Below are 16,319 nucleotides of genomic sequence, written 5' to 3'. Positions count from 1 at the left end.
TACCGGATTGCGCTGTGCCAACAACTTGAAGTTAAGCAATTATGATGCATAAAGTTTCAAGTTCATTGGTGGTGAACTTTAATGGCTTTTCTAATATTTATCCAATAAAGTTAGTTACTAAAAGTGTTATGTTATTTGTACCTCTCTAAAACTCATTATATACTTACCATTTTAATTGCTATTAATAAAAAATCACACGTCATTAAGCCATATTCCTGGTGAGTCTCAAATTTAAATGAAATAATTATTATTTTATGGAATATAAAGCATTATAAAGTTATCATTTGACAAGTCCTTTATAGCCGCCCTATTTAAACGCGCTATATCATAGAACTGCCACGCGTCCAAGTCGTAAAACAATTCGTGCCCAATATAGTTGGCATGGATGATATGTGGCATGATGGAACCCCTTTTGGGGCTGGTCATTTGACAAGTGCCAAAGTTGCCACTCGTAAAGTTGGCGCAATAAAAGCCCACAAAGGCTACTGGCCAAAACGAGAGACACCATGGCCATGGCCTATCTGCGTGGCAAGGAAACAGGCCTAAGGACACCCAGGACCCAGGACATCCAGGCCCCTGGCCCCTGGCCATAAATATTATGTCCATTGTGGTCATAAAAGCCCAAAGACATTCGGCACACGAAAAACAAACCAACAAAATGAAATACAACAAAAAAACAGAGAACAGAAAACACAACAACCAATAGCTTGCAAATGCCGAGCAGGCAAGAAATTTAATTTATGTAAATTAAACTGGCAAATAATTGGCCCAGAGGCAGGGAGCCACCAAGGAGGGGAAGGACGAGGAAGAAGGCTCTGCAATGGCAATTACTTAGACGATAAGACGAAACGAAGATGCCTTGAGTAAAAATGTTGAATGTACGCTAGAATTTCCCTAAGAAATCGCTGCAATCAATCAACGTGCAATGGCAACAAGCAAAATCAATTGAAATTGAAAGATGATTTTCCCCGTCTTCTAGTCTCCTGGCCTCCAGCATCCGGTCCAGGATCAGGGGAAGTGTCCTGTGGGCCGATGCAGGTCGGCTATGTAAGCGAGCGCCCGCAAGAAAAATCACTTACATTAATGAGTTCAAGTTGTTTTTGCCTTGCGGCTGCTTCTTGCTGCTTGGTAATTTATAATGTCAGCAACCAAAGAAACCTAACTGAACCGAACCGAACCGATTTCCATGCATTGCGAAAAATATCTACAAAAAAAAAGGTGGAAATGCAAATTAATTATAAAAATGAAGAATTCATTAATCATTTTTAGAGCATAAAACAGTGCTGTATGTTTAGTAGGTTTAGCACTTGTTTTATGGTAGATACATAATAAGCTTATAAATTGATATATTTCTTAATACATCATTTTATACAACCAATGCTCAATAAATACCTTCATAGCAGGTGATTTTTTCTCACCGTGTGCAGTTTCGCAGAGCAGAAGTTACATTTCCATGCACAATTTACACCAATCCACAAGATACTCGTACGTACAACTACACATGCCGAGGAAAAATCGAGGAAAGCAAAGCAAAGCTTGCGGCTGAGCTAATCAATCTCGTGGCATGTCAGCCAGTCAATTTGTGAGCATGTGTGAGTTCATATGTGCTCCTGTCTGTCTGTGTGTGTGTGTGTGAGTGTGTGTGTGAGGCTCTATTGTAGCGCTTGTAAGAAGTTAGTCTAATTAAATAAATAAGTGCATGTGATTTATTTGCCAGACGCAAAAGAGAAAAATCAAAAAAAAAAAAAAAATACGGAGGCAAATGGAATAACAGATGGAAGACGTGAGCTTATTGATGTTTATATTTTTCTCCATGCCGTTCCGTCTCCCAATTTGCCCATAAATCCATCTCTGTCGCCAGCCTAATTGAATGATACAAATTTCATGACAACCAATGGGATGCCATGACAAAATTATATACTATACTATACTATACTAGGCCGAAGGGCTTTTGGGAAAATAATTAGCACAGGCCTAACTTATGGCTGTATTTTTCCAATTGAATATCACTAATTACAAACTTCAAGCTGTCTATCAGTATCAATCAAAATATGAAACTGTCGCCAATATTTGTTACATTTTTTTAATTTACTGCTTTGATCAAATCAATTTTTCAATTTATTTAAATTCTCTCCATATATTAAACTAAATTTTTGTCTAATTAGAATGCGCTAATAAATTGCTTATTAAAAACACTTTAGAAAATTTGTATGCATAACACATCAATTTTAATTATCACAATTAATCGCATTCAATTAGTAGCAAAATCTAAAAAGCAAGCTTAATTTCCAACTCATATTGACAACAAAAAACTTGATGGTAAAAGCTTTATTTGATACAACAAAAGTGCATTGAGTTTTAAGAGTATTATTATGCTCTTCAACCAGCATTAAACACTTGGTCAGAGCTTCGAAAGTAAAGCCATGACTTTAAAACTTTGCCATTTTCATTTGATTAACTTTAATAGCTAGAAAGTCTCGACTAACACAATAAATTTAATAGGATATGGAACTAAATTTAAATTTTTCAACTCATACATCTTTTGAGGTCGTTAACATTTGAAGCATTTGAGAACTGTTTAAATTTCTTATACCGGACGTGGCTATTAAGGCCACAAATGGCAATATTACTTTGGCCCCCTTGGCACTTGGACTGTAGCGCTTAATTTGCCACACGAACCACGCCCCCGAGAAGCGAGGGGGCGGTGGCCACAGGATGAGCGACCATGCCCACATGCTGCACAAAGGATTTAATGAATTTTGTAAATTTATTAAAGCCGCACGCATTGCAACCATGGGCAACCTTTCGCCGCTTTTTTGCCTTGCAGTTCCTGCGACAGACGGCCAACATAAAAACAACAACAGCAACTACAGCAACAAGAACAACCACGAGAACAACAATGGGGGCGAAAAATTTAATTAATTGCAGTCCAGTAGCAGGAAAATTGCAGCATCAGGATCAGAAGGTCCCGACTGCTGGCTGCTCCTGGCATTCCAGTGAAGGAAATACTACACCGCCACCAGCATTTCGAGCAGCAGGAGCAGAAGGATCTGCAGGAGCAGAAGGAGTTGCAGGAGCAGCAGGTTCGCCCCTCGGCAATCAGCGGGGGCGGGTCAAATCGGCATGGCCTAATGATTTTCCTGTTATGCCAGCGTTGAGCCAAAGAAAACATAATGAAGCCAGCGAGAGAAAGAAAAGATGGTCGGGTATTTGGTACAAATTCGTTTCGTTTGGGCACAAGGATAACGACAACGACAAGGACTTCATTACCAAATTGAGCGGCGACTGCCATCGATGTACTGAACTCAGCCATGCTGTAGACTGTGACTGTGTAGACTCTGTCGTTTCCGTTTCCGGTTGCACTGACTGACCGAAGGAGCAGCTGCACCAATACCAGTGCGCCGGCGAGCATCCTGCTGATGGCGATTTCTATAAAGATATAAACGTGGCCGAGCAATCAAGCGGCGATGGCGACGATTTCCTCTGCGAGCTCAATGCTTCCTACGCGCGAAATTCGCCTTCGCCGACGGGCTTAAATATCGCCTACCGAAAAATCCATCAAAATCTTTGCCGACTCTTGAGGCCATAAACTTGTGATTGATACCGAATTTAATCAACTCGAGCGCATTTGGCATCGTATCTCATTTCGGTATTCTACTTCTTCATTTTCGGGCTTCCTGTCGGCCGCTTCTTATATTTTTAATTTACGCCTCGCAGCACGATTCTGCATGGCTTATCACAGAGATTGGCAAACGGTTCTGCTTCAGTGCACTTCAATTAGTTGGACCTGCCGGAGCCGGAGAATACACCAGACACCAGAAACCGGGACGGATCATCCGTCCGGCGTTCACTTTTTTTTTTTTTGGACGCCTCCGCGGACATTGTACTTCTTGGTATTCCTATGATTACTTGTCCTTAACAGCGAGAAAAAATTCGATTGTTATAAAAAAAATAAAATACTTATTTAAAAAGTCGTATTTAATGGGTATTGTATCCTATAAAATTTATTTTCCATTTAAAGTCGTATTTAATGAGTATTGTATCCTATATAATTTATTTTCCAACATTTTAAATGTACTGATAATTCTATTTAGAAATATATTATGATATGATATATAACTATACATTTTCAAGCAAATAAGTTTATGTAAAAAACATAATTAATACTACTTGTGCTTTCTGTATATTGATGTGCCATTAATTATTATCATAACCATCTCTGATTTCAGCGCAATTTGACAATGTATAATTAAAATATTTCTCCTCGTGCACTATATGTTCTTGCTCTGCCCTTGTTGTGGTTTTCATTTTCATTGTACAAAAAAAGCACAGAAAATTCCGGATGTTCATCAGCCAAATGAGTAGCAAGATGGCCAAGAAGAAGACGCAAACGGCCAGTATGAGAAAAGCGGAAAATGCTTTCACTACGTTTCTGGGCCGTGGTCAGGGGTCACGGGTAGCGGCGAGTTGAGTCGAGAAGGTCGCTGCGCTTACAAATTTCAATTTGACTAAAATTGGTTGACACACATTGCAGCAACTGCAGTGCACTCTCTTCTTTTTTTTCCCCAGCTACTTTGTATGTGAGTGTGTGCGCACCGCCGAAATATTCATGCAAATGCACTTAAAACATTTTAAAAGCGTTTCTGCGGTTCAATTTGCATAATTCCAGCCACACTCACACTGTAAAAATGCACAACATTTTACCACTAATGGTGCATGTGTGTGTCTGTGTATGTGTATGCGAGCCTGCACTCTCGCACACATGAGCATACATTTAATTATCGAAATGGCAACGGCACCGCCCACCACCCTCCGCCCCTTGTGCCGACTTGAACTACATTTCAGTGTAATTGACCAGAAGCAGACATTAAATTGCACGTGGCTAGTAAGCGGAGAAAGGCGCCTCAGTGTCCCAGTTGCCAGGATTGCCAGCAATGCCAGGATTGCCAGCAATGCCAGGATTGCGACAAAAGGACACACGAGCCGTGATGAAATCAGCCAAATCGTAAACACTGTTACCAAAATCCAATTAGGCATATTAGAAAATTTATTAGGCTCGGCTATGAATGAAAATGAAATTGGATGGCTGATTTGTACCTGGGATTCCATTTGTTGAAGCCGAACTAATAGCTTGATAAAGTAAACTGTTATTTTATCAAAATTCAGAACTTGGTCTGAATAATTTGTATAATATGTTTTCATATTCTAATCAATCATCATAATTAATTAAAGTCTATCTGTTATTGAAAATAGGAGTGCTGCTGGCTAACATGGTTATGTCTTTAGAATGCCATAAACTACCCCTCATGTAGAAGGGATGTTAATTTATAACATTAACAGGATGTCCATGGAAATGAAAATCTTTGCATTAATGTTACCATATCATTGTGGATGCAATCCTTATGCTTGCAGGCAAACATTACATATCTGTTACGTTGCCATAAAAACCCCTTTAAAAGAACCACTGCTAAAACATCACTGTTGCCTAAAATCAGAACAGCGCAATGATAACATAAGCAACCCCTTCTGCTGTGGAACGAAAGTAATGATATAACATAGAAACAGGATATAATAACAGTTGTGTTACTGTTAACCAAACACTGGATCCACAACTTTTACCCCTAAGGGGAACAGATTTGAAATAACATTTCTGTTACAGTTACGGTTGCTGACAAAAGTGTTCCCATCTGAATACAAGTGGTTTTCTGTCTGTTAAAAAAGGACATTTAAATACTAGACTTTATTATATTACATTTGCATGTGACGTCCTTTAAACAGCTCAAAAATCATAGAAAATCATTAGACAAAATACGAAGCAAGCTAACCAAAGTCACGCACCAAAGTCTGCAAGTACTTGCGATAATTGTGAGAAAGGCTGCGGGTGAAATTTACTTCGACACGCAGTGCATTTGGAAAACATTTGCTTAAATGCCGCAAACCAAAACTCAGATAGCAGAAGAATGAAATAGGCACACAGGCACACACACACACACATTTCATATTGCAACTGGGTGCCGTGCACGTTTCTGACACACATGCAACCCACCGAGCACCCACTACACCCCAAACCACCCACTCCCACCCATCTCAGCCCTACTGCCACCCACTCGCGCGCTTGAGCTCAATGGTGCACCACAAAACGCGCAGCCAATACGCCCGCGGGTCTATGGTAACTCGGGATCAGAGGGGTGTTGGGAAATGGGAAATGGGAATTGGTATCGGTGTTAGTAGTGCACAAACAGAAAAACTCGTCAGCTTTGGGTGACACAAAAGAGTAAACTTAAATAACATTAAAACTCAGCTACTTAAGAACTGCTAATGCAATAATACCTATGAGTAATATTATAAAGCGTTTGTTTAAATGCTAAGTTCGGCCATTTTTTGACTTATGGTAATATGTTTTTAAGCAAGTTTAGTTAATTTTATGAATGAAATTGTTTTTTTTTGTCCTGAAATTACTGTCATACTTACTTATAATCATTAACTCTCACAGCAATTTAAAATCATATAAAAAAATGAGTACAAAAAGTGCGATACTTAATCCTAACCAAATGGAATATCGCCGAATAATGATGAAAATGTATGACTACGAAGGTTAAATAGTAGAACTATTAAATGTTCTATTAGGTAACAAAAAAAACTATGTTATCCAATGATTTTTGCGCAGTGCACTTGGTATTGGAATGGATGCCGACTAGCACGCGAGATATTGATGTGCGCAAAATATGCCAAATATCAGCGAGCAGGATTGCCCATACATTATACAACACACACACACACATGTGCACGAGTGTGAGTGTGCGTGTGTGAGTGCTGCCAAATCAAGCGCAAGCCCAAAAGTAGCAACAAATAAAATTTTATGCGCTGCGCGAAAAGTTTTCTTTTTGCATAACGCCCAGCAAATTCAACAATGGCCACAACCAACAGGAGCATCATTGGGAAAGGCAATGCCAATTTACATGTACAATGCAAAAGTTTCGATTTTATTGTGTGGGAGTGATGGGGGTTTTCAGTTCTCTTCTTTTTTTTTGTACTTTTTGGATGGGTAGGGTGGCTGGTTGAGATGTCTGATTCTGTTTGTTTTTACTCTGACAGCCATAGGAGATCGAAACGCACTCCATACTCCAAACTCCGAGTTCTGCGTTCCACGCTCCACGATAAACACAAAGGGCAGAAATATCGAGCGATTGCCGCCGATGGCGGTGGCCAAAAAGTCAAAAATAGTTTCGAAACGCCATTTGTTGTGCTTATTTTGGGGAATGCCAGTTAAGTGGAGGCACTTCATTTGCCATTACAAGCTCGAACTTTCGAATGTCAGTTACCCCATCTGAAGCCCATTTTTGGGAGCAGATTCCGCTTATTATACAACATATATATGTGAATATATAGAATTCAACATATATATATGAATATATAGAATTAAATATATAGAATTGAATTTAATGTTTGAATACATTGTTACGAACTCTTTTCTTCGCTAAACGTCAAAGTCAGCAGCTTTTTGCACTTCTAGAACTGCACCATTGATAGAATGAGATTTAACGCGGCTTTCGGGAAGGCAGATAAATTGTTGGCAATTTCAACCATGAAACGCATCGCATTCTACTTATGCACATCCACTCAAGGCGAGTTGGATGCACATACATACTATATGCACTCTAATGCAGTTTATAACCACAATTTAACATGGCCAGCCACCGCAGATGCGGTGCATTGCCTTGGCTATATCTAATTTGCATACTGTCTGCTTCTATTATATTACTGATGCTGAATGCTGAATGCTGGATGATGGTATCTGGGCGCATACTAATCAATTGGATTGTTGAGTGTTCATAAACCGAAAGCCAATCAGTTCAGCATTAAGATCAGCCTTGAGCAGTTCTACTATTTAGGGTAAACAAACATAGAGTTTTGCTAAATATATCTCAAATATATCTTTCAGTGGCAGAATCTGAAACAGCTTTTGATGAAGCTGTGGCAAGGCCTCCAAACGTATTAGCGCACCCATGACAGTTTAAATTTCCACAGAGCCATTTTTTGTGCTGCGCTTTTCGTTGCATATTTCAGGGCGCCTCTACCCGCTGCCCATTGCTCTTGTTGGAGAGGAAACACAGCGAACTGCCAAATGGCTTGCGCAAAGCGGAAGAAAAACTAAAACAAATGTCACTCGTAGTTGACGCGTTGCCACCGACCACCAGCCACCAGCCACTAGCCACCAGAGCCACCGGAGCGGTTCCAGAGCCTCCACAGGATTCTCCATCCCCCCATCCTCGATGATCCCTGCCAGCGAAATGCAAATGTCATTTGCAGTTGACACTTGACTCAGCACTTCGCACTGTCCTAGGGCACTTTGGGGTTTTCACCTGCGTCTTTGCGCCCGGTTTCCCGCCCTACCCCCACCGCACCCCTCTGCACCCCTTAACCATTTACTGCGTTTGGTGGCACAATGGCTGCTGCACTCACACCCCCGCAGACAGCTGGCTGAATAAAAGAAAGTAAAATAAAACAAAAATTGTGGGGTTGCACTAGCTCGAAAAAAAAAAATGGGGGCAAGCTAAGGGAATAGGGGATAAGGTAAAGGGGTGTGGGGGGTCGACTAATGCCAACTGAACATGAATAAAGTCGTGGCCCCTTGGGAAGCTGCTACCGCTGCCACGTCGTCCTTATTCTCGTGGTCGTCATTAGGAGGGCAGACGTCAAAGTATGCGCTTTGTTTTTGCTGCGTGCCATGCAGCGTGTTAATAGCCAGGCACCGGGCTGCGATGCACAGCGAGAAATTCCCACACCATATTTTCTACACCATAAAAAAAAGAAAATCTAATTTTAAGGTCTTACATTCCTACTTTTCCTACTTTAAGTTCGATGGTATGCGAAGGGTATAATATAATGTAGTATAATGCCCCCAATCCGCATGCATGGCTAAAAATAATTTCGTTTATAAATATTTGGCTTTTCAAAAACTTATATGCGTCAAAATCTTCATTATTTTAAATTCTATATATGTAATAATTTTACTTCATTTATATACACGTTCAATTAGTTTACATCTATGATGGGTATGCAAATGGAAGATCTTCTTCTCTCAGTGAAGCACCGTGAGGCATGAAACCGCTTCCCGTCCGAAAGCCAAAAAGACCAAGTTGACATAGTCTGGTGGCTGGATGAGATGGGTCGTGATGAGGGGGATGAAGGGAAATGGGGGGGGGGGGGGGGATGAGGGGCGGCGTCGGTGCACGTGGACCAAGAGCCACGGCAAAGTCAAGTGCTGCAGTTGCCGTCGTGTGGCGAAAGTGACGCTTGGACAGCGCGCAGCGAGTGGCTGACATCTCGTGTGGCTGTTGGTTGAACGTTGAGCACATTAAATTGATAAGGATTACAACGAATAGGTGGCTTAAAAAGGACACGCGCTTCAAAATGAATGCACAACAGTTGATGGCTTTGTACAGAAACACAAATTAATTTAAAACATAACTATACTTTAAGTTAATTTATTAAATAAAACATTTATTTTTGAAAATATTAAAAATATTTGTAGGGCCAATGGTGCGTATGCGTAATTAAAACGCCACCTATGCGGCTGCTCATTGAACTTGAAGAAAGCTGCGACTGCTTGCCCTTACTTATACCAACATCCCGCAGAGGGCGCCACTTGGAGCGCACTTCAAAGTGTGAAACAAATGCCTTACACTGCTCAAATTTTCCCATAAGAACATATCTATAAAAAATTTAATTTTTGCCATATTGGCTATGGGTACTATTCCACTAAAATCCAAGGCCGTATGCAAATGAAAGCGAGTCATAGGCCTGCAATTAAATATCAAAAAGTGCATGATTAACTGCAAAAGGTTTTCCCACTCAACTGATTTTCATGGCATGACAATAAAAAGACCGGAGAGCGAGTGCTAATGGCATCGCAATCACTTTAGCGCCAAGAGAGAGGACTCAACATTTTGTTTATTTTGCCATTTCATCCCCACCAGCGGGAATGCAATTTTGAGTAGTTGTCGTTCGACTGGCGCGCAGGCGGCACACAAAGCTACGTACTCCGGAAAGAGTACGGATTTTCGGAGACGTGATCATCCAGAAATACAACGATTTTTTTTAACATTACCAAGGTCAGGTTTTTGCACTTTTTTATACAGTACTTTAGACGCAAATAAAAATAGGCATCGACAATTGCGTTGATATATTCATAAAACAACTAAAAACTTCTGATAAGTGGCTCTATAAATAACTACATTTATGGAAAACCCATAATGCAATGCATAACATATTATTTTTGTAGCAAGCCCAAGAAAAATCGCCATGTTTGAGGAGAGCAATAACCCCACCCCAGATACTTCGCTGTGGACACTTCAGGGGCGGCAAAGACCGAGTCCCGCCCAAAGGTTGCACAACCTCACCTCCGCCGGCTCAGCGAGCTCATCCTCCGGCCGGCCGATGCCGCAGAACATCTTCACGAATCCCGCTATCCAGCCGTCCAGCGTTATCAACCTGAACCACTCCACCGACGTGGTCATCGGTCCCATGACCCAATACCAGGGACCGGTATCCATATACTATATGGACTACATGGAGGCGCACGCCATGCAAACGGCCGCAGGTGAGTCCCCGATCCTGAAGGCAGTGGAAAATTATAGTTGTGGAGCGGAAATTGAAACCAACATTTAACTAAGGAAATTTACATATTTCTGCTGTATTTAACTAACAATAATATAACAGAATAATTATATTGTTTTGCAAAGCAACTCTTTAACATTTATTGGTTTTCTTAATATCTGTTTCCCAGTATGGGTGTTTAAATATTTATTTGTTTATAAATAATTATATTATTTACAAAAAAACTCTTTAAAGTTTATCGTACTTTCTTAATATTTGTTTTTTAAAACAGGTTCACTGTTCATTTAAAGTAGTAACATTTTTAATTTTGTAAATCTTAACGCTAAATGGTGCAGGGTGCTGAACCTTATCATTTTATTCTCACCTAAATAAAAAAGCATATTAGCTCCTTTTAGCAAATTGAAATAATTTTTAAGATATAAACTGATTGTCTGAATTTATTACCATCACTTTCCTGATCGTGCACAATTTCGATTTAGGTATCTTGTTGATGATTTTAATTTGTGCTCTGATTACTAATAAAGTGTTTTATTACGATTTCGCTTGACAAATTAAATTGTATGACAACTGCATGTTGTGAAGCTCTGGTTAAATATATTAGCTCTTGCACTAAACCAGCTTAAATTAAAAATAAAATAAATTAAGCATGTATGTATAATCCGTTATGGCTAATAAGTTCCATAACTCGATCGAGCAACTTGGCAATGGGGTCAATAATTTAGCGAAAAGAACAGAGCAGATGAGCGATTTACCAAGGTAATTGAAATGCAAATAGCGTAGCGGTATTCCTGGAATCCCCGTACACATAAAAAAAAAAGTCGCGATCTCGAGCACCCAGAGAGAGCACTCGCTCAGTTGCACACCGTGCACACTCGCAGTGAGAGATAGTGGCTGTCCAGAGGTTTGTGGATCAAACTTAAGCCACTTGGCGATGCACGGCGCATATTGCGCATACGTCACGTAGTACGCAAGAGCGGAAGGGTGAGAGAAATACGAGAAGTAAGAGTGCACAGCGTGAGTGTGTAAAGTAAAGTATGTGATATGCCAAAAACAGCAACAAAAGGCCGGCGATATCATGACGCACCCTTGCACACCCCTCCACCCCCTCTACCATCCTCTAAATATCACAATACCATACCAGCCAGAAACAAACAAAAAACATGTCAACCGAGGGCAGAGCGAGATGGCTGCCTTTTTAGCCAGTGCTTTCGCCACTCTGTTTGCCAGCGTGTTTCTCTTTCTGTTCCATCGACAGCTGCGCCGCCTTTCAGTTGTCTGTGCGACGGGTTCAGGTGCGGTGGCGGTACCAGTGGCACTCCGGCGTCCGATTATCGGTCAAACCCATTATAACACATTATAAAACAATCAATTTGTAGACCACGGCTGTTCCCAGTATTTGTGCAGCCACTTAGTTATGCTATTTCCGATGACTCACAGCAGTCAATTACTCATAATGGAGATATAGGCGTATAATGCCCTGTGTTTTGTCAAATACCAACGAGTTGTGATAAGCTCAGTGTGCCATGAAACTGCTACTGAAAGTTCACGCGGAACGCACGGCGCGCAGAAGACGCACTCCCGAGCCCAGTTTAGCCCACTCCCGGGATTCATCAAGTACATACGAACATAATCTAATATCTACTAATAAAATAAATTCACTGAAAGCTTTCACAGGTTTAAGTAAATCCGTGTTGTTCTACACCGAAAAAATATTTATATTTATATTCCCTTTATTATAACTCAAATTAATTTTAGTAAATAATCATCACTTATTTTTAACTTTCCGCACAACAACAGATAAGATAAGTTTTAATATGTAAAATGTAAAATTTTTTTTTTTTGGTATATATATATCTATTGAAACGATACCATTTCCACTTTTGAATCACATGCTAATTGATCGACTTTCGCTAATTTAGGAATCAACAGCAACAATGCCAATGGCAATGGCAACGCCACTCGAAGTCGCGATAATTCGCCATCGAGACGAGTCACCCGCAACACCATCCTGCTGATCACGCTGATCCTGTTGGTCCTGGCCACCGCATTGGTTGTGCTCTACGTGGAACTCAATCGACCCAAGCCCGAGTTGCCCAGCAACAAGGCCATCTACTTTGGCAACAACTACGACCACCACACGTGTAAGTGGATGGCACTTGCTGCGTCCTTATAGCCAATTCACCAATTCTACAGTTCCGAATCTAGGAAACGGCCATCTAGTCGTCGACCGGAAGCAGTGGGGTGCCTCTGAGACTACTCAGGCTCTGACCATTCCCCTGAGGCGACCCATTCCCTACGTCCTAATCACCCACATCGGAGTGCAGTCGCAGCCCTGCGAGAACATCTACAAGTGCTCCATCAAGATGCGCACCATCCAGGACTCGGCCATTGCTGAGAAGGGTCTGCCGGACATCCAGTCCAATTTCTATGTAAGTCGTTTTCCTGCAAAGGAATTAATCTTTGGAAAATTCATTACTTTCACAAAAAAAATTTGAAAATGTCTGCTTGAATTTGTTTAAGTTATTTCTTGTAAAGGTGACTAAAAGTATGCAACAAATACAAAGTTCTGCACACTTTTACACACCTTAATAGGAAAATTAAAAGCCAAGGGCCTAGGAAAATCTCAACATAATAAATTTAGAGCCCTAGAAAAACATTTTTGTTTCGAGTGTAGTAGGAAGTGCATTTGTGTTCCCGGCACGTTCACGTGCCCTTTTGGGCATTTCGCTTTCCGCTTACGCAAATTGTCAAATTTCCGAATTTGTTTCGACCAGGTTTCGGAGGAGGGCAACGTCTACGTGGGCCGCGGCTGGGACTGGGCCAACACGTATGCGAACCAGACATTGGCCATTACCTTTATGGGCGACTATGGACGCTACAAGCCCAGTGCCAAGCAGCTGGAAGGTGTCCAATTCCTGCTGGCCCATGCCGTGGCCAACCGGAATCTTGAGGTGGACTACAAACTGGTGGCGCAAAATCAGGTATTTATACTAAGGCATCTATAACTACACCCATGCATCGTAATATATTTGATAATACATTTCCAGACCAAAACGACCAGGAGCCCGGGGGCATATGTGTATCAAGAAATCCGGAACTGGCCGCACTTCTACGGCTGCGGAATGGACGGAGCAGCGGCGTGTGGCAGCGAGTTGGGCATGAAAACGGAATCGTGGGATGCCAAGCAGTAGCTACAGACTTTGTTCTACCACCTAAGTGTAATCCAAACACAAACTGTATTTAATACATATACTAAGGCGAGTCGAGCTTTCTTTTAATCGGTTATGCCGGCTTCGAAAACACAGTAAACCGGTTGGCAGCAAGCGGTTTACTTATAAAGCAGATCTCTCTCTCTCTGTCTCTCTTTTTGGAGCTGTTTGTTTAAGTGTCGCTCAAAAAAGCTGGAAATTCCCAAGCCGCAGTCAACCTCTATCAGTGCCAATACCCCATACCAGAACCCCTTTCACTCCCTCATAGACGGGCTTAAACACTCATGAATCAAGTGAATGAGTGTGTTAGTGAGTGTGTAAATATATGACAGCCTTTGTGCGGCAGTACAACATCGTTATCGGTAGCTTCACTTCACTTGTATAGACGATGTTGTGATCGCTGTGGCTGCCTTTGTCATTTATCTGTCTTTCAACTCAATGCATTTAACATGCAATATTTTAATGATGTTTTATTGTTGTTATCATATGCAGTGATTACTATCCTTTATACAGGATGACTGGTAATTGCCCAGAAATATTTAAAAATAAAATGGGTATTCCTGCTAATACCGACAACCTTCAGTTCAAAGCCCTGAAAAGCTACATACGCATTTTCAATGATTTATAATAGCCTTTTGATATGTTTATACTTTTACTCTGCACATCAAACGATGGGATAAAACTATGACGACAGAGGAGTTGAGAAACTTTGACCCTCGTTTCATCCATTACCCAAAATCCAACCTGCCCTAAAAGAGTGACGTTCGTTCATTGACTAATTAAACCCACGGCGCCCTGAAAAAAATAAATTATACCCACACCGCGTAACGAATTTTTGGCCAAAAACTATGACGTTAGCACGGCACGTGTAAAGACCAAAAGCAGACAAAAAAAAATAAATAAAAATAAAAACACAAATGCGAAGAGGGAACTGCAAAGGTAAAATAATTAATAATAATTAAGGAAAGCAAATGTGTAGTAGATGGAATTTAAAAATAGCTACATACACAGGTATGGTGATTGATTTCGCAGCCGTTGTAAAGAAATTTCTAACTTTTTCATCGGAAATGATTTACAATAATTACTGGCATTTTTCGCAATAAAATGGGTCAACAAAGAATAGATTGCCTGGCTACAAAATGCATAAATCATTCGATTTTCACTACCGAACGTAAGCCGCAGTAATAAAATACATTTTAAAGGCCACTCAAAAAGCTTATCAGTAAGTCAGGAACACTTGGAAAAATTATTAGAAATTGTCCACATCCATTTTGCGATTAAAGTTTGTTGCGCTTTCAATTTGTTATTATATTTGATTTTATTTAGCTGTAAGCGTGTTTGAAATTCGTTACTCCAATTTGTTGCTCTTTTGCGATTTATCCATCAACAGTTTCCCGGCGAACTTTTTCAGACTATCACAGATCGCCTATAATTACATTAAATATTTTTCAACGCAAGTACAATGGGTCAAGCTGGACTTGAAAAGAAAAAAGAAATAGCTAAAGTATATAACACAGGCTTGTGGCACAAAGTGAAATAGCCAAAAACCGATTGCGAGCCGCAAAACAAAACAATTCTCGGAAATGGTAGCGCAATTTAAAATGTTCATATTTTTGCCCACACTGCAGCGTCTGAACCGAAAAATAGTTTTTTTTTACATTTTGGGAGCCGGGAGAGAGCCGGAGATTTGTGTTGTTTATTGGTTGAATAAATACAACAAAAAATATATATATCTATATATATAATACGTATACGCCGAATCGGCTGTGTCGATGTCTGTGCGGTGCGGACGACTAAACAACTAAACAAAAACAAACAGTCATCGTCAGGTGGGCTGGCGATCTGGAGAACTTGAGAACTGGAGAACTGGGCACTCAGAACTGAGAACTGAGAAGAGAGCCCATTTTGGAGCCACCGGGAACAGCTAGAGGTATCATTATAAATTTGACTAATATCTGGAAGATATAAAGAAAAAAACCCGAAATCGAGAACAGGTTCCGCCACTTGATGACGCTCGGAAAAACCGAAATATGCAGCTCCCAAGATGCAGTTTTCGGAATTCTTACCGTTTCAGAGGATTACTCGCCTGTCGTTTAAACCAGTTTCAATTGGTAAAAAGCTGTGTCACTAGTTGGTAGCACAAGTTATTAAATATATATTAAGTATATTCCATCAAGCAAAATTTATAATACTGCAAATATAGTTCAAATATTTTGTAAGTTTCCGCTCGACCAGGGAATATTTTCATAAACTTTTATTTTATTTGTACTGCTTAGCAGTTTCTTGGTACAAAGTTTTCTAGTTGCACTCAGAGAATATTTTTAAAAAAATTTCTTATTAAAATGCAAATCGTTAACAAGGTGGACTGCCTGAAAATCGCACTCAAATTAAACAACTTTGGTTAAATAACAACAAGAAAAAAGGGCGACCGCTCGCTCCCCATCTCTCTCTCTCTCTGTTTCTTTCTCAGCGGTCTGCTCTCCCTCTCCC

At 40.5% G+C, this 16,319-nt stretch overlaps 1 protein-coding gene across 3 annotated transcripts; it reads left to right on the top strand.

Annotated features, from left to right (window-relative positions):
- Positions 1 to 10,007: 10,007 nt before the first annotated feature.
- Positions 10,008 to 14,617, top strand: LOC120449890 (peptidoglycan-recognition protein LA). Of its 3 annotated transcripts, XM_039632569.1 has the most exons (6): positions 10,008 to 10,115; positions 10,286 to 10,603; positions 12,540 to 12,761; positions 12,814 to 13,049; positions 13,395 to 13,601; positions 13,668 to 14,617. In XM_039632569.1, the coding sequence occupies exons 2-6, from the start codon at positions 10,306 to 10,308 to the stop codon at positions 13,809 to 13,811; spliced, it is 1,107 nt and encodes a 368-aa protein (XP_039488503.1). In that variant the 5' UTR covers positions 10,008 to 10,115; positions 10,286 to 10,305; the 3' UTR covers positions 13,812 to 14,617. The 3 variants fall into 3 exon arrangements, with proteins under 3 accessions (XP_039488503.1, XP_039488505.1, XP_039488504.1); XM_039632570.2 differs by lacking the exons at positions 10,008 to 10,115; positions 10,286 to 10,603 and adding an exon at positions 11,899 to 12,234; XM_039632571.1 differs by lacking the exons at positions 13,395 to 13,601; positions 13,668 to 14,617 and having other exon boundaries at positions 12,826 to 12,962.
- The last annotated feature ends 1,702 nt before the right edge of the window (positions 14,618 to 16,319 follow it).

This window comes from Drosophila santomea, chromosome 3L, assembly GCF_016746245.2.
Source record: "Drosophila santomea strain STO CAGO 1482 chromosome 3L, Prin_Dsan_1.1, whole genome shotgun sequence".
NCBI classification, from domain to species: Eukaryota; Metazoa; Arthropoda; class Insecta; order Diptera; family Drosophilidae; genus Drosophila; species Drosophila santomea.
Note: the sequence above shows the minus strand (reverse complement) of the source record. Positions and strands in the feature narration are given on the sequence as shown.

What these genes read in the sequence shown, in the direction of transcription:
- LOC120449890 (XM_039632569.1), top strand. Translation starts at nt 10,306, where the DNA reads ATGTTTGAGGAGAGCAATAACCCCACCCCAGATACTTCGCTGTGGACA. An exon ending in CGCCATGCAAACGGCCGCAG is followed by an intron (nt 10,604 to 12,539) that starts GTGAGTCCCCGA and finishes TCGCTAATTTAG; the next exon opens with GAATCAACAGCAACAATGCC. An exon ending in ACATCCAGTCCAATTTCTAT is followed by an intron (nt 13,050 to 13,394) that starts GTAAGTCGTTTT and finishes TGTTTCGACCAG; the next exon opens with GTTTCGGAGGAGGGCAACGT.